This window comes from Myxocyprinus asiaticus, chromosome 47, assembly GCF_019703515.2.
Source record: "Myxocyprinus asiaticus isolate MX2 ecotype Aquarium Trade chromosome 47, UBuf_Myxa_2, whole genome shotgun sequence".
NCBI classification, from domain to species: Eukaryota; Metazoa; Chordata; class Actinopteri; order Cypriniformes; family Catostomidae; genus Myxocyprinus; species Myxocyprinus asiaticus.
Window position 1 is genome coordinate 25,056,630 of NC_059390.1, and position 22,407 is coordinate 25,079,036.

The 22,407-nt window shown below is 38.2% G+C and overlaps 2 protein-coding genes across 3 annotated transcripts in view; one reads left to right on the forward strand and one right to left on the reverse strand.

Moving 5' to 3' along the window:
* LOC127436829 (laminin subunit beta-1-like) overlaps positions 1-9,180 on the forward strand; it is a 74,905-nt gene extending 65,725 nt beyond the window's left edge. The window contains exons 24-32 of the mRNA XM_051691263.1: positions 1,315-1,499; positions 1,588-1,829; positions 2,584-2,784; positions 5,922-6,066; positions 6,413-6,617; positions 7,061-7,202; positions 7,389-7,565; positions 8,567-8,726; positions 8,820-9,180. Coding sequence (XP_051547223.1) covers positions 1,315-1,499; positions 1,588-1,829; positions 2,584-2,784; positions 5,922-6,066; positions 6,413-6,617; positions 7,061-7,202; positions 7,389-7,565; positions 8,567-8,726; positions 8,820-8,956 — 1,594 coding nt within the window. The 3' untranslated portion in view covers positions 8,957-9,180. The remainder of the gene's footprint in view (positions 1-1,314; positions 1,500-1,587; positions 1,830-2,583; positions 2,785-5,921; positions 6,067-6,412; positions 6,618-7,060; positions 7,203-7,388; positions 7,566-8,566; positions 8,727-8,819) is intronic.
* Positions 9,181-15,213: 6,033 nt separating this feature from the next.
* Positions 15,214-22,407, reverse strand: part of tmcc3 (transmembrane and coiled-coil domain family 3) — a 63,656-nt gene continuing 56,462 nt past the window's right edge. For both annotated transcript variants that reach the window (XM_051691287.1, XM_051691286.1), the window contains exons 3-4: positions 21,505-21,640; positions 15,214-18,763 (exon numbers count right to left, since the gene is read on the reverse strand). In XM_051691287.1, the coding sequence (XP_051547247.1) occupies positions 18,461-18,763; positions 21,505-21,640 (439 nt within the window). In that variant the 3' untranslated portion in view covers positions 15,214-18,460. The remainder of the gene's footprint in view (positions 18,764-21,504; positions 21,641-22,407) is intronic.

Here is a 22,407-nt window from a genome sequence, read left to right on the forward strand (position 1 = left end):
GGGAGATTAATACGCTTGGTGACCTATATGAGAGTGGAGTGTTGAGATCCTTTGAAAATTTGGTTCAACATTTTGGGATTCCCAGATCTCAGTTCTTTAGGTATTTACAGCTGCGCCGTCTGCTCTGTACCATTTTTGGAAGTAGCATACACCCCTCTAAAGTGGCAGATACTCTGGGAGTGGTGATTACTGCTTTTGGAAAAGGTCATGAGGCATCAGTGAACTACTCCCTGTTAATTCAGAGTCTGGGTGATGGAGCTTTAACTTCTATCAAAAGATTATGTGAGAAAGATTTAAACTTTAGAACTAGGATTCTAAAAAATGTCAAGTCTGTATCTAGAGATGCAAGGGTTCGCCTTATGCAGTTCAAGATTTTATATAGATTCTATTCGACCCCCTCTAAATTGTATAGGCTTGGTTTTAAAAGCACACCCACCTGCTGGCGATGCCAATCAGAAGATGGAGGCACAACCCATGTTTTTTGGTGGTGTGTTAAGATCCAAGAATTTTGGTTGAAGGTTCAGAGTTTTGTGTGTGACATGTTAGGCACTCGGGTTTTGTTTTGCCCCAGACTCTGTATTTTAGGCGATTGGGCGGTCACCAATACATAACACATAAAAAAATTTGTTCTGACCAGTGTTATGACAGGCAGACAGATTGTTTTAAGGGGGTGGAAGACGGCTGGAGCGCCCTCATGTCGGGAGCAGTGCACAGAAATGGGGAGGGTGGCAGCTTTCGAGGAGGTGTCATGTAGAAGGCTGGGGATCTGGGATTCATTTGATGGGAAATGGGACAGTTATTTGGCATTTTTGGGGGACTCTCGGAGAGGGGCTGTGGAGAGAGAGGCATAGTTAATTTTTTTGTGTCTGTGCATGTGTGTACTTATATGTGACCACGGGGATGTCCGTTGGGGGTCAGTGTGGGGTTGGTGATTGGGGAGTTAAATGTTGATTCAATGTATATATGTTTTGTTTTTCTTTGTCAACTATATGAATCAATAAAAAATGGTTAATCGGGAAAAAAAAATCAGTTCTTCTTCTGGGAAAATAAATGGCATTTTTATGTCCGGAACCAGTTACGTACTATGAACTACTTTTATTATACTTTTCAGGTGCTATTTAGTTCGTTTTGGAGCTTGACAGCATCATTACCCTTTCACTTTCATTGTATGAAAAAGAGCAGCATGGACATTTAGTGAAATAACTCCTAAATAAATCATACAGGTTTGGAACGACATGAATTTGATTAAATGATGACAGAATTTTCATTTTTGGATAGACTATTCCTTAAACCATTTGTTTCTTCTTATCTCAGTGAGATGGCGTCAGTTCTAAGAAAGTCTATGGAGCGATCTAAAGCGGATCTGGAGCAGATATCGAATGACCATCAGAAAGCCTCAGAAAACCTGAACAGTCTTTCAGAGGAGGCTCAGAACTTCCAGAAGACCTCCATGGATAAACAACAACAGGTTCTGAATATCAAACACTCAGACCTCAGAGGTGAGCAAAGTACATAAATGCACAAATTACACCTTCACATCCATAACACGGCATACCTGAAGCGTGCTGCCACCATTATCTCCTGTAGGCGCAATGGACAGTATCAAAGAGTATTACAGGGAGTCTTCAGAGGCCGAGTTTCATACCAGTCAAGCCGTAACTGATTTAGACAGTACGGTGAAACAGTCTGCCAGGACACGCGGAGTTGCTGAAGCCAAACTAGACACAACAGAGAAAGAATTCAACCTGAAACATCAGATGCATGGACAGAGTCTGGACAAAATTGCGTCTGCACTGAACTCCAAAGACCTTTCAGAACTAAGCCATCAGGTAAATCAAAAAATTATCTGATTTGAGAGTCTGTTCTTTAGCTCAGTTCATTTTGATTATTAAGGGGTATTCACATTTACACCAACGGAGCACAGCAATTAGGTTTCAGAAGTAAAAATCTCATTCATTTTCTTCATATTGAAACTTGTTAACATTTCAAGACAGACCAACCATGAGTTCACTGATTGTTAATTGATACTTCTCGCTATTAGCCAGTGAAGAACTACTGTACACTACCCATAATCCTCAAGAGAGATCCACCAATCAGAACAGTTGCTGACACTACGAAAACATAAATTAGACCTTAGAAAAGACCTTAGCAGTGATCACACATTCCCATGAAGCATTGTGAATTAGGCTGGGTATTGATACAGAATTCTGTTGAATGATTCGATTTGATTCCAATTTTGATACGGTTTCATTTGATTCTGATTCATTTGGGTATATTTCAGTTATAATGTTAATTTTTGCTTATTTGTGAAAGAAATTCACAATAATTTGGTACATTGCAAAAACATTAATTCAAACAGGGCCCAATTCAAACATTTAACAACAGGGCCCAAACTATGCAGTTGAATTGCTATTTAACAGATATAATGATCTACCCTGAAAGAATGGGTGGTCACTGTTGTTTTCAGAAATCAGTTTTCAGTTTTCATGCAATTCACAGAATTCTGATTATTGTAATGTGTCAGACGCATGTTCTCATGAGCTTCTGGTATAATGTAAAATGTGTGTGTGTTTGTGTGTATAGGTGTGTGGAGGGGTGTCAGGTCTAGATGGCTGTGGTGCCTGTGGTGGTCTGGGCTGCGTGAGCGAGGACGGCGTGACTCAGTGTGGGGGTGAAGGGTGTGAGACTATAGTGACTCGATCTCAAGACACCTTGAACAAAGCTAAAAACTTTGACCAAGAGATCCTACATGCTTTAAGAGAAGTAGACAACCTTCACAAGATGGTTGGTATTCAATAATAGTAGTATTCATTTGCAGTTTTGTTACATTATGAATTTTTCATGGTTGCTGACATTCCTTTGAAAAATTACAAGCATATAAAGAAAAAAACAGAATTTTAAAAACTTTAATGTATTTAAAGGAATATTTCACCCAAAAAATTAAAATACTATCATAATTTACCCACCCTCGTGTTGTTCCAAACTGTATGACTTTTTGTCTTGTGCATTTATGAATATCCTGGTTTGTCTTTTCAATGGCAGTTGGTAGTGTTTTAACCCTTTAGGCTCTGAGGGTGTTTTTAAAGATTTCCTGTTTCAGTGGCATACCCAAAATTACCACACAAAAAAAATTATAATATAGATTATGATGAATTCTGAGACTCTCAGCATAAGAAACTGATCACAAAAATACTTGAGCCAAAAATTTACTTTTTTCGTATTTTTCTAATTTGACTGGGTGTAAATAAGGTGGCTCCGAAAAACTGCTTTTGTTTTGTTCCCAATCATGGCACCTGTAATTGAGTAAAATTTTGTGTTGATACAACAAAGCAATCAAAAGTTATTGCATTACAAAAATTATTTATCCTAGTTTCCAAAAACGTCTCCAAGTGTCCAAAAGCCTCTCAAAACAAATAAACATAATAATTGTACAGAAGAACTAATTACACATGCAAACACAACAATGACTAAAGGATTGCATAGCACGCAGACATGATTTTAGTAATGAGATTTCACAGAATAAGTTTCATTCTGTGCCATTTGATTCATCATTGTGTCTGTCATGTACTTGGTGTCATCTCCTGGTGACCATATGTAATTACAGTGATTGATTACATGACTATCTGCCCAAATATGGAGGACAATTGCTGTTCCATTCAGGTCGGATGTGGGATATTCCTACTTGTTATCTCCGATCTCTGACCATGAGGGCATTCCATTGCCAGATGCCCGAAGATGACGTTTAAGGAAACAAAACTGCAATGCTCCCGTTAGCTTAGCAGGGGTTTGACTGTAACCAGAGACGTCTCCTAGCAACCCAACTGATAAACAATGCTGCAACGCTAGCATTTGTGCTACAGGTGTACGATTATCAAAAGAAAGTATAATATACCATGTTTTATGCACCTGTTTCTGCAGGCATTTGTTAAACAAGCTTTAACATCATATAATGTAGGAACTTTGACACATTTAGCGATATTACTTAATAAAAGTGAATGTTTATCACTTACTTTGTATATCTCCTCGGGTGCCAACATATTTGTGTGACGTCACGCACGTGCATCTCTGAGAAATGAGTTTCCCACTTGGAATTCTGACTTCAAGTGGCGTTCCATTGCACTTTTCCTACTAGGAAGTTGGAAAATTGGACTTTCTGAGTTGAATAGAACACAGCATATCATCACTGGTTGGAGCAATCTGAACCCAATCCGATTGGTTTAGTGTTCCGTGATGCTAAAGGGTTAAAGCTTTAAAAAGCACCCAAAAGTATCATAAAAGCAGTCTACGTGACTCATATGTCATATTCCAAGTCTTCTGAAGTCATATGATAGGTCTTATGAAAATCTTGACATCCGTTGTGTATTCATGAGCATTATGAGTGAAGCACGTTCACAGTGGCAGTGTTGTATTTAGTGCTAAGCATCTCAAGTTCTCGCATGAATACTTCCTTTGTAAGCTTTAAAGTCATTATCAACTGCCATTATTTTAAAAAGACAGGCCGGAATATTCATTAAAATCTTTCCTTTTGTGTTCTGCATAAGGAAAATTCAAATGGGTTTGAACAACATGAAAGTGAGTAAATAATGACAGAATTTTCATTTTTGGGTGAACAATTCTTGTAACATGAATAGTTGAAGTCTTTGTTAACTCAAGGAGTAATTTAATGTTCAGTTCACAAAAGTAGTTTAATGTTATCAATTAACATTGATTTAGCTTAAAGGAATAGTTTTTACCCACCCTCATGCCATCCCAGATGTGAGTGACTTTCTTTGTTCAGCAGAACACAAATAAAGATTTTAGAAGAATTTTCTGCTCGTTTGGTCCATACAATGCAAGTAAATGGGTGCCAAAATTTTGACACTCCAAAAATCACATAGGTCAGCATAAAAGTAATCCATACGACTCCAGTGGTTAAATCAATGTCTCCAGAAGCAATTTGATAGGTGTGGGTGAGAAACAGATCAATATTTAAGTCCATTTGTACTATAAATTCTCCTTCCTGATCAGTCAGGCTGCGCTTTAACTTTCACATTCTTCTTCTTGTGTTTTTGGTGATTCACATTCTTCATGCTTATCGCCCCCTACTGGGCAGGGGGAAGAATTTCAAGCAAACATTTACTTAAATATTGCTCTTATAATATGACTTCAGAAGATATGGATTTAACAGCTGGAGTTACTTTTATGCAGCCTTTATGTGATTTTTGGAGTGTTAAAATTTTGGCACCCATTCACTTGTATTGTATGGACCTGCAGAGCTGAAATACTCTTCTAAAAATCTTAATTTGCTGTAGAAGAAAGTCATACACATCTGGGATGGAAAGAGGGTGAGTAAATGATGATAGAATTTTCATTTTTGGGTCAACTGTCCCTTTAAAGATGCACTCAGAAACTTTTTTGTGTGTCATCTTACACTGGACTTACACTGACACCTAGCGGCGTGGATGCATCATCATTCAAAATCAGTAGTTTTTAGTTAAGAGATGGTATTTATAGAAATTAATTATTCACTATTCACAATCAGCAATTATTAATTTAGCCCAAGAGTGAAAGGCTCCAATAACAGGGCAGTTACTGAGATTAAGTGAGTAGTATTCAACTGGTCATGTGATTCTAACATGGCGGCTCCCATGAGGGGACCCTCTCCATATAGAATAAAACTCCTTTTAAAAGGTGACAGGAGTCTTCCTCTCATGTGAGTGCTCATGATTTTATAAATGTTTCAAAATTGCAATGAATTTCTTTAGGAGTAAAAAATGTTTAATGAGGAAAAATTGACAGAGTGCACCTTTAATATTTTAGTAGTTTAATATTTTGTTAAATCATGATGTGCTGTAATCAGTGAACACAAGATTTAATTTAATGTTATCAGTTAACATTAGGTTAGGTAAGTGCTCTTGTAAGTACATATGATTTTTTTCCAGGTGTCAGATGCTCGAGGACGTGCGGATGAAGCCAAACTCAGTGCTCAGGGTGTTTTAGTAAGAGCCAATCAGAGCAAAGTACGAGTGGAACAGACCAATGAGGAGCTCAGAGAACTCATTCAGCAAATACGAGACTTTCTCACAAGTACTCTAAACACAGACACTCAAAACTATTGTAGGATAACTATAACTTTATCATATTATATCATAGTTCCGTTTTTAACATGAATAGTTTTTCTTATTATATACGTGACTCATAATAATGATTTGAAATGTTCCAATAATGCTTTTACATGTTCCAGTAAATAAATACATAGGCATTAAATATTAATTTTGTTTTATGACCTTATTTGTCCGAGGGAAACTTATTGCAGACTGATATGAGAGATGTGATTTTTGTTTATATATTTATGTAAAAAATGGAAACTAAGATCTGATTGTGTGTGTGTGTGTGTGTGTGCGTGTGTGTGTGTGTGTGTGTGTGTGAGTAGATGCCACAGATCCAATGCGTATAGAGAAAATAGCTGATAAGGTGTTGAAACTGAGTTTGCCAGTGTTGTCCGGAGTGTTAAAGAACATCACCACAGAGATTCGCCACCATGTGGCCCGACTGACCACCGTGGATGATATTCTCACCCAGACAGCAGAGCACGCCCACACTGCAGAGAGACTCCTGCAACGAGCACAGGCTGCCAGGTGAACACACACACGTGTGAGGATAATTTTTCAATTAGGGGAACTTTTTTGTCCCTTTGAACAATAATAATAGAAAAAAATATATTTGATAAAACAATCGTTCTAGTTTTGAAGTATATTTTATTTAAGCCATATCACACGAGCAAGAGTGCTGTTGTTCTAATAATAGACACAAGGCTGTGCTGATATTCAGACCAACGGCGTGATTGTGAAACAAAAAGTTTCTAGCAAGTTTCTGATCATGGCTTATCAGATTTTTTTCTACAAAAACTAAACAAAAATGTATTACCATCTCACATCATTACCATCAAACACAATATAAAAAAACTCCAAACAGCACACATTCAAGCTAAATCCACTTGAAAGGCTGATGAAGGTCAAGATCAGAATTTATTACAGATGCACACATATTACATTTAAAATGTGTTGTGTGTTTATTACAGTGAGAGAACTACAGCACTTAAACATGCCACTGATGAGATGAAGGAAACTCTAGATGATACCGAGCGCGCTCAGTCTGCTACCAGTGAAAAACTGAAAGAGGTTGAAAGTGACATGGACCTCTCAAGAAAACAAATCGATGCTGTAAGTGTGATGATGCTGCATATTAGACGTCCTGTTTTATGCTTGTGCTTAAGTCAGTGAATGCTATTAAATTTCGAGGTTCGTTAATGCGGCCCAGGATAATACAACCCCTTTAAACATGATCAGCTTGTGGTCTCCACCTTTGATTATTTTTAATGATGTTTCTGTATGTGTGCGTGTTTACAGGTCCAGTCTAAGACAGAAGCGACTGAGTTCCAACTGAGTAGCGCCACAGGAAGATTTTTAGATCTTGAGAACGAGGTGAACGAACTCCGACGAAAAACTCTAGAAGTGTCCAGCAGCACAGAGCAAATTCACAGACAATCTGAGTACATCACAGCAGAAACTGAGCAAACCGAACGGGTAAAAAAATTACATTTGCGCCTGCCATTTAAAGAAATAGAAAATTCTGCCATAATTTACCCATGTCTTTGCAAACCCATAGAAAACTCTAAAAAAAAAAAAAGACAAAACAGCACCATAATTAGTATCCAAATTGCAGTCTACAGTATGACTGTTGTGCTATATTCCAAGTACCAGAATTCTGAAGCCATATGATAACTTTGTGTGAGGAACAGACTCAAAGTTAATCCTAAATCAATGAAAATCTTGTCCCCAGCAACAGCTCTCAAATCTCATTCACACTCAAGTACATTCAAATAAGTATGGAAACCCATTTCCGTACATAAAAAAGGGTTTTAAGTCATAATTATGACATACAAATTCATAATTTTAAGATAAGACATAATTATGAGATAGTCAAAATCATTAGATAAAAAGTTTAAAATGAGATGCTAAATCATAATTATGAGTTATTAAATCTCCACTTTTATCTCAAAATTGACTTTTTATCTCAAATTATTTAATTTTTCAATTTTAATTTCTCAGAATTTGGACTTAGTATCTCAGAATTTTGACTTACAGTAGTATTCATAATTCTGACTTTTTTAATTGCATAATTATGCCTTAGAGTATCTCACAATTATGACTTTTTTTATACTAATTTTGACTTATTTGAGAATTTTTACTTTTTTAATCATATAGTTATGCTTTCAGATCTAATAATTATGACATTCATCTCATAATTTTGAATTTTGAATCTCATTATTATAACTTAGCATCTCAGAAATTTTGACTTGGCATCTCGTAGTTTTGACTTTTTCCAATTTATCGCAAAATTTTGCATTTGTATCTTGTGATTATGACATAATAAAGCACTTTTTATGTGGTGGAAACGGGCTTCCTTTAAATATGGCATAAAGACGCATTGGTGCTTTTTTATCAACCTCATATATGTTTAACAATAGATTTTGTATCAATATATATTGAAATTAGCCTTTATGTGCATATTTGTGTATTTTTAGGATATTGACTCACAGGTGCAGCCTAAGTACCAACTGGTCAGTGGTCTGATTGATCAAAAGGCAGTGGGTGTGTTTGATGCACGTCAGAGGGCGGAACAACTACGACAGGAGGCAAAAGACCTATTAATAGATGCCACAAACAAACTACAGAGACTAAGAGGTGAACACAAAGACTACTTATGCACTCTCATATTAATAATCAATTATGAACTATGATTAAACTGATTGATTCTTCCTCACTTTTCCTTCTTAGAGCTGGAGAGATCTTTTACAGTAAATCAGCACACTCTGGTGGAGAAAGTTCAGGAGCTGGATGGACTGGAGAATGAAGCCAGAGACGTTTTGCTAGAATTGAGTCAGAAAGTCACCATCTACAGCACCTGCTCTTAATAACTATCACTGAAATATTGATCAAGGTTCAGCTGCACAGCTGTCGTGAACCATGCAAATGAAATTTTATAATGTCAAAAATATACTGTATAACTAACTGCCCTACTGCAATTAATTTAATTTTAGTTAGGTAGTTTGAAAAACTATGTATTTTAGCATACCTTTTCTGAATGTAAACAGTCTTTGTATCACAGCAACATTTGTATTAAAGAAAAAGTCAAAAGAAGCTCACTCAGTTTTACAGTGTCTTCCATGATATACGGTCAGGGTTGGAGTGGGGGTTTAGACATTTGAGAAGGTTGTGAAAATCTAATCTCTAATGGTTTCTTTAAGTTTTCAACACTGACATTATCATTGGATACTGAAGAAAAAAAAAACATTATTATCAGTATCAAAACAAAACAATATTTTTTATTTTGTGATTTTTACTTTTCTGAGCAAAGCTAGAGTGTTCGAGATGGTTGCCAGTGTGTTGTTATGCAGTTGTTCTGAATTCTTTTTCACACATTTCTCTATGGATGCTAAAGTGTCCTGAGTGGTTATAGGGGCGTTGCTATGCAGTTGCTAAGTTGTGCTCAGTGCTTTTTAGTGCATTGCTTTGTGGTTGCTTCAGTGTTCTGAGTGGTTGTCGAGTGCTGCTTTGCAATTGCAAAGGTATTCTCAGTGCTTTATAGCGCATTTCTCTATGGTTGCTAGAGTGTTCTGAGTGGTTGCCGGGGTGTTGCTATGCAGTTGCTAAAGTGTTCTCTTCTCAGTGCTTCTTGGTGCATTTTTCTATGGTTGCTAGAGTGTTTTGAGTGGTTGCCTAGGCCAGTGTTTACCAACCACTGTGCAGCAGCACACTAGTGTGCTGTGAAAGATTGTAAGGTGTGCTGTGAAAAATTATCAAATTCCACTAAATAAATAAATGCATAAATAAAAAATAAATAAAATAATTTACAGAGAAGCAATTTTGGTGAAATTCACCATTTGAAGCCATAATCGGTTACTTTTGTGACTGTGAAGAGCTACGATTAATGTGCAAAAGTGACTGATGTTTATACGTGTTAAGGGTTTTCCACATGACACGTCAGTGTTGCCAAATACATTGAAGTCTGTGAAGTGACGCCACTTTACACCAAAGTGTTTTTCACACACGATTTTGCCTCACAAATAATGTCTTTAACAGTACAAAGCAACAAGAAACATTAAAAAACTGTCAAAGAGATGTCTCATAATTTCTTTTAATTAAATATTACCTTTTCGTTTCTGAGCATCCAAAAAAACGCTAAGACCTAAACATAAACGAGTCCTTTAATTACTTTCTGCTATCAAAGCAACTGCCAATTTTTTTCTCTCTCTTCCAAATACATGTTTTCATTGTTTATTGTGCACATCTCCTGCTTTCTTGTGTGGCAAACTCGTAAAATTGCTCCTCCGTGATGCTTTCTGCAACTCTTGTCATGTGAAGGGTAATGCGGCTCTTGACGCTGGCGTTGAACGGAGTGTTGCCGCCTCGACTCAACTCATGTAAAATGTGCTTTACAATGACCAAAGGACATTATTGAAACTCAAAATTATTATTATTAGGCTATTGTTGTGTTTTCTTATAAAAGTCATGCTCAGCAGTTTAAATACTGTTGGAAAATCATACAGTACACCTGCTTTTTTCTTATAACGCTTAAACATTCTACTGAAGTCAGTAGATTTGTAGTCATGCAAGTTTTAATGAAGGAGAAGGACGCTATTGAAACTCACTATTATTAGACTATTATTGTTGTCTTTTTGGATGAAAAATAATGCTCAAACTAAAGGAAAACTATAGATCTGCTTTGTTCTTATAATGCTTAAATACTATAAAGTCTCTTGGCAAATTTCGGCCGTGAACATCTCAAAATGATTCAATGACTCACTCATTGCACATAAGACATATGTTGGGGAGGTCACGTGATGCCATGCGAGGCTTGGACGTGTGAACGGCGAGCTCTGCGCATGTTGCTAGTTTGAATACTTTTAATGACATAAACCGGTGAGATTTAATACATTCTGTTCCATAACTAATCGAGGACAATATGTCAAAGAATTCAAAATCCTCGGGCTCTGGAGACATTAAAAGACACTTATGTGCTCAAGCTGATGCCCCCGAGCAGACCGCAAGCCTGGGAGTCGACTTAGTCGGGGAGGTGCGGGAAATGCGGCGAGAGATGCTGAACGTGTCGGCAGTGCTGACGAAGGTCGTTGCTGTATTGGAGGATATTGCTGTGATACGTCGATCAATCACTGCCATGGAGGTGAAGTTCACTGATGTGTGGGATGTCGAGAAACAGATCGATTACCTGGAGTTATCGGAGAGGGAATTATCTGCTAATCCGCTAGTGACCAAGGTGGATTTGGAGCTTGTCTGGGAGAAGTTGGAGGACATGGAGACCCATAGCCGGCGGAATAATGTCCATATCGTCGGAGTTCCTGAGGGCGAAGAGGGACAGGATATGGTGAAATTCCTGGATGGGCTCCTTCCGAATCTGCTCAACATAGCAGGCCATAAGCTGGAAATCGAGCGAGCTCACAGGGTTCCTGCTCGGCAATCTGCGGAGGGAGACAGGCCCCAATCAATTCTGGCCAAATTTCTGAGATCATCCGATAAAGATCTTGTGTTATGCGAGGCGAGGAGTAAAGGAAGGCTTTCTTGGAAGAACCACAGCATTTTCTTGTTCTCAGACTTTGCTAAATCTACAAGAGAGTAACGTGATCGATTCAAGGAATGCAAGAAACTTTTACATCAACGGAAGGTAGCTTTTGCACTGATATTCCCGGCCAAACTGAGAACAGATGCTAAGGATGGCCGTAAAACATTCACATGCCCACAGCAAGGGATGTCCTTCATAAAGTCAGTGGAGTAAGTCATCTTCTTGTACTCATGTTGCAGCCGAGTAGACCGGCTCACTGAACATTCACTTGACTGTTTGAGGAATCTGCGTGCTTTTTTTGTGCTGGTTCTGCCTAGCGGCTGGAGTTTATTTTGTAGAGTGTCACACCTTCAGGACAGTTTTATGGATGAATCTACATGCTCTTTGTTGGGCCTCATGTATTCAGATAGAAGACAAAGGCAGGCCTAATACAGTCGTGAAAACATAACTCAAGCCCCCACCTTCTAAGTCGTAAATTTTACTGATAAAAATCGCGCCAAAATCAAACAAAGGGAGTCCAAAACAGACTACAGATCCATGAAGCCTTGCTCACTAAAGGATCGAGCGCTCAACTCCTATTGGATGAGGCACACAACAGAACGTCCCTCAAACATGACATCATCTGGAGTTGAAATAATTCTGAAATGTGTCCAGAATTCACTTCCAGCCACTTTGTTCACCGAATATAGACATAGTTTTTTTTTGCTGCTCTCCGGTGCAACCTCGTGGCACAAGGAACTAACGTCCGACTTGAAACTGTAGCCATACAATCTCCATCTCGCTGGACGAGTTGAGATTACTCTGTGTTCAACCGAACACACTAACGGATCCGAAGGAGACCGCCGAGCAATTCTCATCTTCATCCGTTTGCCTGCAGAAGTGAAGAGATTAAAGATTTCTCTTCCATCTTCAATCAAGTCGACATTTCTGAGTTCTCCGCTAGCCCGCCGAGAATCAACAGCCGTACCACCCACTGACAATCAACAGCCGTACCGCCCGCCGACAGAGCGAGGAAACGGCCTCCCGTTATCACACGAGCCTCAAGGAACTGGGTCAAAGTTAAAGGACAGAGGAAAACACATTCTACCTGTGCTAATCTGCTAGCAACCAAAGTAGATTTGGAATGCATTTGGGAAAAACTGGAGGATTTGGAGAATCTTAATCGGCGAAACAACGTCCGAATTGCTGGAATTCCTGAGCATGAAGAAGGCCGAGATATGGTGAAATTACTAGACAAGCTCTTCCCAAGTCTGCTCGACATAACAGGCCACAAGCTGGAAATCGAGCGAGCTCACAGAGTCCCGGCTCGCAGATCAGCTGAGGGAGACAATTCTGGTCAATTTTCTGCGATCATCCATAAAGATCTCGTGTTGCGCGAGGCTAGGAGTAAAGGAAAGCTTTCTTGGAAAAACCACAGCATTTTCTTGTTCCCAGACTTTGCGAATTCGACAAGAGAGAAACGTGATCAGTTCAAGGAAAGCAAGAAACTCTTACATCAACAGAAGATCGCTTTTGCACTGATGTTTCCAGCCAAACTGAGAATAGATACTAAGGATGGCCGCAAAATATTTATATGCCCACAGCAAGTATTGTCTTTCATAGAGACAATGGGGTGAGTAAACCATTTGGTGTTTCTCATGTGGCCACCAAGTGAACTTAACTCGCTGAGCATACACTCTACTATCTGAGGAAGCTGGGCGCCATTTTTGTTTCTTTTTGTGTTTGTTCCGCCTAGCGGCTGGAGTATGTTTTGTGGAATAACACACCTTCAAGAAACTTTTGCATTGACGAAGGGTCGCTTTTACACTGAAGTTCCCAGCCAAATTGAGAATAGATACTAAGGATGGCCGCAAAATATTTACATGCCCACATCAAGCAATGTCTTTCATAAAATCAATTGACTGAGGAAGCCATGGTGTGTTTCTCACTTGCCTCCAAGTGAGCTTGTCTCACTGAACATACACTTGATCTTATTTCAAGCAAACTGATAGCATAGCGAAGTCCATCATTTGGAATGGTAAACGTCCCAGATTACATTTCAGTAAATTACACAGGCCGATTGACAAAGGTGGGCTAGGCCTACCCAAGATTTTGTTTTATTATTATGCATTCGGTCTCAGACATTTGGCTCATTGGTCGCTTCCACCTGAGAGAGACCTTCCCTGGTTTTGTATTGAAAGGGAAGTTCTTGCCCCTATTTCGCCATTGCAAAGCTTTTCTATCAAACTAACCGGAGAGGCTGTTACTCCCCATTATCTCGTATTTGCACTCGATATGGACAAAAGTGTCCAGAGTGTTTAATTCTGACATTTATTTTAATGTTGCCTCAAGCATATGGCTAAACCCAAAATGATGTATTAATAAGTACCCTTTCTGCTGGACAGAGTGGATTGTGAGAGAGGTTAATACGCTCGGTGACCTATATGAGAGTGGAGTGTTGAGATCCTTTGAAAATATGGTTCAACATTTTGGGATTCCCAGATCTCAATTCTTCAGGTACTTACAGTTACGCCATCTGCTCTGTACTATTTTTGGGAGTAGTATGTAGCCCCTTAAAGCGGCAGGTACCCTTGAGGTGGTGCTTGCTGCTTTTAGAAAAGGTCATGAAGCTTCAGCATATTATTCCTTATTGATCCAGAATCTTGGGGATGGGCCGTTAACATCTCTTAAGACGTTATAGGAAAAAGATTTGAATTTGATATTGGAAAATGGAGTGTGGGGAAGGATATTGAAAAATGTTAAGATCATATCCAGAGATGCAAGGGTTCGCCTTATGCAATTTAAGATATTACACTTCTACTAGACTCCCTCCAGATTGTTTAGGCTTGGTCTAAAGATATACCTACCTGCTGGCGATGCCGTTGGGAGAATGGAGATATAATCCATGCTTTCTGGTCTTGTCCTAGGATTCAGGAGTTTTGGTTGAGAGTCCAGAATATTGTTTGCGAGGTCCTGGGCACTCAAATTCTGTTCTGTCCCAGACTTTGTGTGTTGGGCGATGGAGCGGTTATTGATTTTACCGATAAATATGTAAAAAGGTGGGTCCTCACCAGCGTGATGATCGGGAGACAGATAATTCTGAGGGGTTGGAAATCAGCGGGCGCTCCCTCTTTTTATGAATGGTGCACCGAATTGGGCAAGGTAGAGCTAGTGTCTGAGTGGTTTCATAGACGTTGCTATGTAGTTGCTAAGGTGTTCTCAGTGCTTTTTTAGTGCATTACCTTGTGGTTGCTGAGGAGTTGCTATATAGCAGTTAAGGTGTTCTCTGTTGAGAATTCCCACCTCTGGAGCTGATTTAATGAGTTTTGCCACTCCCTTTAAACAGTCTCAAAAACAAAATGATACATTCTCCTTTTTCCTTGTGTTGATTGTGAGCTCCTGTCCTTTTTGTGGTTTTCCCTTTTGTAAGTGTTGTGTTGGTGACCCTACACCAGTTACTTCCAACTACTTCAAGCCACATCCTTTTAAATCCTCCCTACTCCAATACATTCTAGAACATCTGAGGACTCATAAACTCAACTCCTGATAACAGTAACTTAATAGAATGTTAATGTGCTGCTGAACAGGAAATAAATGACATTGGTATTAAGATTCTGATTTATTGTGTTTTAATGGACACACCATCCTTGTAGTACCTAACCAAAACCAGCCAACCACTTCCAATATTTTACATTCTCAGTGCTTTTTAGTGCATTGCTTTGTGGTTGCAGATGCGTTTCTATGCAGTTGCTAAGGTGTTCTCAGTGCTTTTAAACGCATTTCTCTATGGTTGCTAGAGTGTTCTGAGTGGTTGCAGTGGCGATGCTATGCAGTTGCTTGGGAGTTCTGGGTGGTTGCTTAGTGGCCCAAGTGAAAAGAACACGCCACCAAAGTGTTTGTGATTTTCTAGTCACAAAATGTCTCAGGTCCCTCCTTTTATGTTCCATTGTGATGTGGACTATTTCAGTTTTTTCTTTCTTGAGCATTCACAACATTACAAGACAATCATATGTCAAATTCACATACATTCGACACAAACAGCATAAAAACAGTTTTTCAGTTGTGTTGTGCACTTTTTTTTTGTGTTAGTTTTTATTTTAGATAAGCAGATCTAAAATATAAGTCAGATAAGTGGACTTGCATTTATATTAAAGGAATAGTTCACCCAAAAATGAAAATTCTGTCAACATTTACTCACACTCATGCCATCCCAATTGTGTATGACACAAATGAAGATTTTTGTAAGAAAATGTTAGCTCTGTAGGTTCATACAATGCAAGTGAATGGGTGCCAAAATCTTGAAGCTCAAAAAAGCACATAAAAGCAGCACAAAAGTAATCCATAAGACTCCAGTGCATTAAATAATGTCTTCTGAAGTGAAACGCTGTGTAAGAAAAAAAATCAATATGTAAAACTTTTTTAACTATAAAATTTCACTTCCGCACAGCTGTGGTATGCACAGTCACGAAGGTCGAATACATGCTGCCTCTCACGTGACGTAAGCGTGTTGGAAAGTTCACGCGAGAACTGACACGTGAAATACGTAAAATACTTAAGCACTGTGTTGAGGAATGTTATACAGAAACTAACTGATTTTGCTATAGATTTTTATTTGTATCTGTTTCTTTTTCAAGATGGTGCATGCGTGTGCTTATCCTGGATGCTTCAACCTACTGAAAAACGTTAATTATGTCCGTGGGTATAATCGCATATCAATGATCCTGAGCGACTGAAGCTACTATGGCTGCTCACTGTTCACTGGGATATCAAAACACCCACTGAATCACTCAATATTGAAGATGTGCATGGGGGCCTGGGTAGCTCAGTGGTAAAGACGCTGGCTACCACCCCTGGAGTTCGCTAGTTCGAATCCCAGGGTGTGCTGAGTGACTCCAGCCAGGTCTCCTAAGCAACCAAATTGGCCCGGTTGCTAGGGAGGGTAGAGTCACATGGGGTAACCTCCTCGTGATCGCTATAATGTGGTTCGTTCTCGGAGTTGAGCGTGGTTGCTGCGGTGGAAGCCTCCACATGCGCTATGTCTCTGTGGCAACACGCTCAACAAGCCACGTGATAAGATGTGCGGATTGACCTCCTCAGACACAGAGGCAACTGGGATTTGTCCTCTGCCACCCAGACTGAGGCGTATCACTACGCGATCATGAGGACTTAAAAGCACATTGGGAATTGGGCATTCCAAATTGGGAAAAAAAGGAAAAAGAAAAAAAAATTGGGTGCAGTGCAGTGCACATTTTCCCCCTGCTGATTTCAGACCAGCCGACAGATCCTACAATATCGACATGCCAATGCGCTTAAGTCATGCAAGAGGCAGTTTGAACCCTCGTGACTGTTCATACCACATCTGGCTGGAAGCGAACATTTTTATTAAAAAACTTTTTTTTAAATATTGATCTTACACACCTATCGTTTCATTTCAGAAGACATTAGTTGAGCCACTTAGTCATATGGATTACTATTATGATGGCTATATGTGCTTTTTGGAGCTTCAAGGTTTTGGTATCCATTAACTTGCATTGTATGAACCTACAGAGCTGAGAACTCTGATTTTATGGTTTACATAATCTTCAGTCAAAACCAAAGGCAGGCACACACTGAAAGAATCGTGTTAAAATGCCTACATCACTTTGCATTGTGGGATTCATTAAAACATAAAATAAAGAAAATTGAAAATGCATAAAAATAGCTCAAAATGGGTTATATATACTCAACAGAGATGTATCATGTTCTTGTTTCTATAGATTCGAAGGCATTTCTGTTAATAATAATAAAGTTTGTTTCTGTCTTTTGTGCTCATTACAGGGCACCACTGCACAAACTGCAGATTAACTGTCAAAAAATTTAAAAGTGCCAGTGAAAAGAACTTTAGGCCATATCAATAGTACAAAATAATAATTGAATATTTTATCTTAGTAAACAGATGAATCATGGAGCTTTTCAAGGTCATGTACAGGTCATATTTTGCCCAAAAATGAAAAAAAGCGTCTATATTAGGCTAGAAAATAAAGCCTATTTAAGATTTTTTGGTTTGATTTCTGACATTATTTTCATGACAATTTAGCAAATTCCCCTTTAAATTCTCATTACTCTAATATATATATATATATATATATATATATATATATATATATATATATATATATATATATATATATATATATATATATATATTACCATAATGCAAAATAAATACATTAAGTATTTATAAATAATAGTGGTTTAATGGATGTCTTTAATTTATGATGCTTTAAATACAAATCTTCATTGAGAATAATGTTTATATAAATGGTGGTAATTACAAACATCCAGATGCATTACAGTAATGACAACTGCAGTGGAAATGTGCTTAATTTGCATGAAAATAATTTTACAATTAAAAGAAAAAGAAAAAGAAAAAAAAATGAAATGGAGCAAAAACAGCACCATTTTCTTTATACAAAATATAACTTAAAATTGTTTCATGTATTTTGGAGAGATATATGACCCAGACATATTTTTCATAAGAATTACCTAAACACGCTGTTGCCATCTATCAAGTCCTACTTAAAAAGGTACATAAAACAGAAGTGTAAAAAAGTGAACCTTTACTTTTAAGACAGCAAACAAATAGAAACATGTTAATCGCATGAACACAATACAGTCAGAGAGATGGACCCGTTTCTTCTACAGTACATCATGAATACTCCCTCACACACACACACACACACACACACACACACACACACAAACACACAGTGTTTATTAAAGCCATTGTCCTGGGACAGTCACAATGCGAAGGGGGAAGTCCATGAAGGAGTTCTTTAAACAATGCCAGTGACGCACATAGAAACACGTTTGTCGTCATTCATCTGGGCAGCAGCATTCGTTCTACGGCACACTGCAAATGCTCCCAGTTGCTCCAGCCAAATGCCAGTAGACACACACATACAAAGGTTCCGAACATGTGGAGACGACTCCGTAGTAGCGGTGCGGAGAACTTAGCAGCTGTGGAGACGCACACCAATATCACCGTGACAATGGCCAGCATGATGTTGATGCATTTTCCCAGCAGCACTTTGGCATCTGCGCTTTCTAACTGCAAGACCTGCTGCTGCTGTTGCTGCAACTCTAATTTGCTCACTCGCGTCTGACAAACCTCCAATGCATCCTGCAGAGAGAGACAAAGTAAATGCTGAGTTAAGTTATAGTATTTAATTGTCAAATATCTGACACTGTCAAAACCAGATACAAGGCAAGCTTTCAGTAGAGGCTGACCAATTTTGTTTTTTTCAGATAAAGCAATTCAACCTATATTTTTTTTTTTATTTATTTATTTTTATATATATACAGATAATCGGTTTGACCCATATTTTTTAACCAATAAACGGTTTGATATATTTTATTTACTGACAATCAGTTTGAACATTATTTTTAACTGATAATCGGTTTGACCACTATTTTTTAATCATTATTTTCTTTCCACAGATAATCGCTTTGATCAGTATTTTTTTTTTTTTTTTCAATAATCAGTTTGACCAGTTTTTTTTGTGCCTGTGTTCGATGGAAGAAAATTAGGGTGAGCAAATGAGGACCAAATTTTAATTTTGGGGTGTATTACACTATCAGTAACACTCAGTTTCAGACATATAAAGTAATATCAGTAAATCTCTAGTTTTCAGTGTAATTTTTCTTTGCACACCGAATAGAGATCGGTGATATTGTTTTCTTTTTCAGGGCTGATACAGATTATTTATACGTATAAGTGTGCATTAGCTGAAAGGCATTCTGATTTTTCATTATTATTTTATTTATGCTTTTTAACGCAATAATAATCATTAGATTTCATCAATAATAACATGTATTATAAATATTATCATTAACTTGTTTTGCATAAGTTACATTACAATTGAGGGCACACCATTTATTTGTAAACTCGATATTAAAGAACAGATTAATTAAAAAAGTGGGAATATTTGTAAAAAAAATAAAAATACCTGTCAAACTGATTATTGGCCTAATGCTGAAAGTGAAATGCAGCACAAAGTGATAAAATCATCGCCAATAAGAACATACTTGATGTTTAAAATACAGTTCATTGGAGCGAGGATTTGGACCAATGAGATTTCAGTGTGGGCAGGGCAACCCAGCATGATACGACAGAAATGTTGCACATAGACTGGCAATTAGGGGTCGACCGATAACCGATATTTGGGGCGATATACATTTGCAGTGAAAATGAAAACTCCAATACAAAACGTTCTTTAAATGCCTATGAACATGTGTTTAATGAAATACTGCAAAACAGAACATTTCAATATTATCTTTTGAAAAATACTGGAAAACAACATATCAACATTATTTTCTGGGTTAATCCATTTCAAGTGGTCCAACATAGGTTGCTTGACCATTTCTAATTTTCCTCTTTTTTTTTTTGAGTGATTACAAACTTCTATGTATTGGCATTGCAAAACCATCAGTTTTTTTATTTTATTTTACTTTGTTAACCACGGCAGCCATCTTTGTGTCACGGAGCATGACAAATTTTGGATATACAGATGTTTACGGAAACCTCCACATCTCGGCTCAGGATGGTCCTAGCTCCTTGGATCAAAAACTGATCTCTACAAGGTACATGTACATATATATTTTGCACATTCTTGTTCCTTAAGACTTAGAACTTAAGTACTAATGTAATGATCAAGATCGCTGTAAGTTCCACATTTAGGGTCAATTTATAATGGGAAGTGTTCGCGTCTCAGTCCTAAAAAAAAATTTTTTTGGGTAGCTAGGTAGGTATAGTGTGCATGCAGAACATTTCAGGTTTGAGACTTCTCTTAATTTTTTTATGGGGATGAGAAAGTGCAATTTTTTTACATTTCCCCCTCAATTTCGGGTTGATTATCTCTGGTGTGGGACCAGATAGGAACCTGACATTTTCACAGATAAAAGTCCTCTACAGTAGCATTCTGCTGTAAAATGTTTGAGTTTGAGGTTCCACTGGTTATAGAGCTAGGGCAGAATCTAGGGAAAAGCCTACTTTATTCATGCGTTTTGAAAAATTAATAGATAGTTAATAAGCATTACAGAAAATAAAAATGAACAGTATTTTACAGTAATTATATGTATGGTTGATATACCACAATTTCAATCTACATGTTTGATTAGAAGCTGTGAGATTTCTTCACTCAGTCTCTCGGAAATGTTGTGGGAACGTCCGGTGGCACGAGTCAACTCGGCAGGTGTCAGTTTTCTGAGAACATTGTTCATGGGAACCCACGCTTTGTCCTCAGTAGATATCTAGAATGATGTTCTTGGTCCTGCTAACTGTTGACCACTGGCATAGAGTATTGTGTTTATTGCAACTTCAATATCTGCATTCTTACCTTTGAAAACAGCTCGTCCTCTCAATGATTCATATTTCTCTCACTGCTTTCCTCTTTCCCACCTCTCCCCATGAATACAGAGTACAGTGTTGATGGCCATTTACTCGTAACATATAACCAATCCGATAATACTGTGGGTGGGACATTGAGCCAGACTACAAGCAGTAACCTTTCAGAGAGAGGCGGTGGCATCAGAGCCAACAGAACACATTTTAAAATTTATCGGCAATCAGATCAGACAAAATAACGATTCCGATAATTAAAAAAATTCGGAATATCAGATCCGATTATCGGCCATGCAATTCCTTATTTTGAGTGCTTCAATTAGGTTTCCAATAAAAATTAAGAAAAGTGTGCTGTTCTGATTTTAGCGAAATGAGAAGTCATGTCTGTAGTGTTCTTTTACTTCTCTTTAGCCCAAATATTCCAGAATAAAAATGTGCAAAATGTGTCTCAAGCTGAATGAAAGGGTCAGTGCATCTGAGTTTGATTGGGTGTGTATACAGTCCTGCAACTGCATCTTTACCTGTATATCTCTGGCTCGTTCATAGGCCTGATAGGCTATCTTCTCCTCAATGCTTGCTAGCTCTTGTTTGAGGTTCGCTGTCTCGTTCTGATGGAGCTCTGTGAGGTCGTTCAGCTGGTCTTCCAACCGTTCACACCTGAAACAACATTAAGTGTGTTAGTGTGTAAGAGAGAGAGAGAGCCTATAATAAAAAATCTAGAGTAAACAAAACAATCCGCCCCATCACGACTGGTCATGAGTCAAGCAAGAAATCATGACATTTGATGACAATGATAAAAAACCTGGCTTGATGCATCGTCAGGTGCCAGGTTTGAATATGTGCAAGTGTGAATTATAATTAATTTGAGAACTGCATTGGAAAGGAAGTGTTTCAGTGAACATTAGGGATGCAAAGGAACAAAATTTGTGTGCCGATACCGATATCCGATTATTTAGAACATCTGCCAATAGTTTGGTTGTTCTGCTTTTTTATGCAACCTTGTTTTTTTTGTGCACCCTCTGCCTTGAATTTAACACATCATATTCCTTGTTATGTCAAGCCTTAAGGTCAAAAATCTATTTTGTTTTATTTTTATTTTTTTATTTTATTTATTTTTTATTTTTTTCCTTTTTCTCCCAATTTGGAATGCCCAATTCCCAATGCGCTCTAAGTCCTCGTGGTGGTGTAGTGATTCGCCTCAGTCCGGGTGGCGGAGGACGAATCCCAGTTGCCTCTGCGGCTGAGACAGTCAACCCGTGTCTCTTATCACGTGGCTTGTTGGGCAACCATGCTCAATTCACCATGCGCCCCACCGAGAACAAACCACATTATAGTGGCCACGAGGAGGTTACCCCATGTGACTCTACCCTCCCTAGCAACCGGGCCAATTTGGTTGCTTAGGAGACCTGGCTGGAGTCACTCAG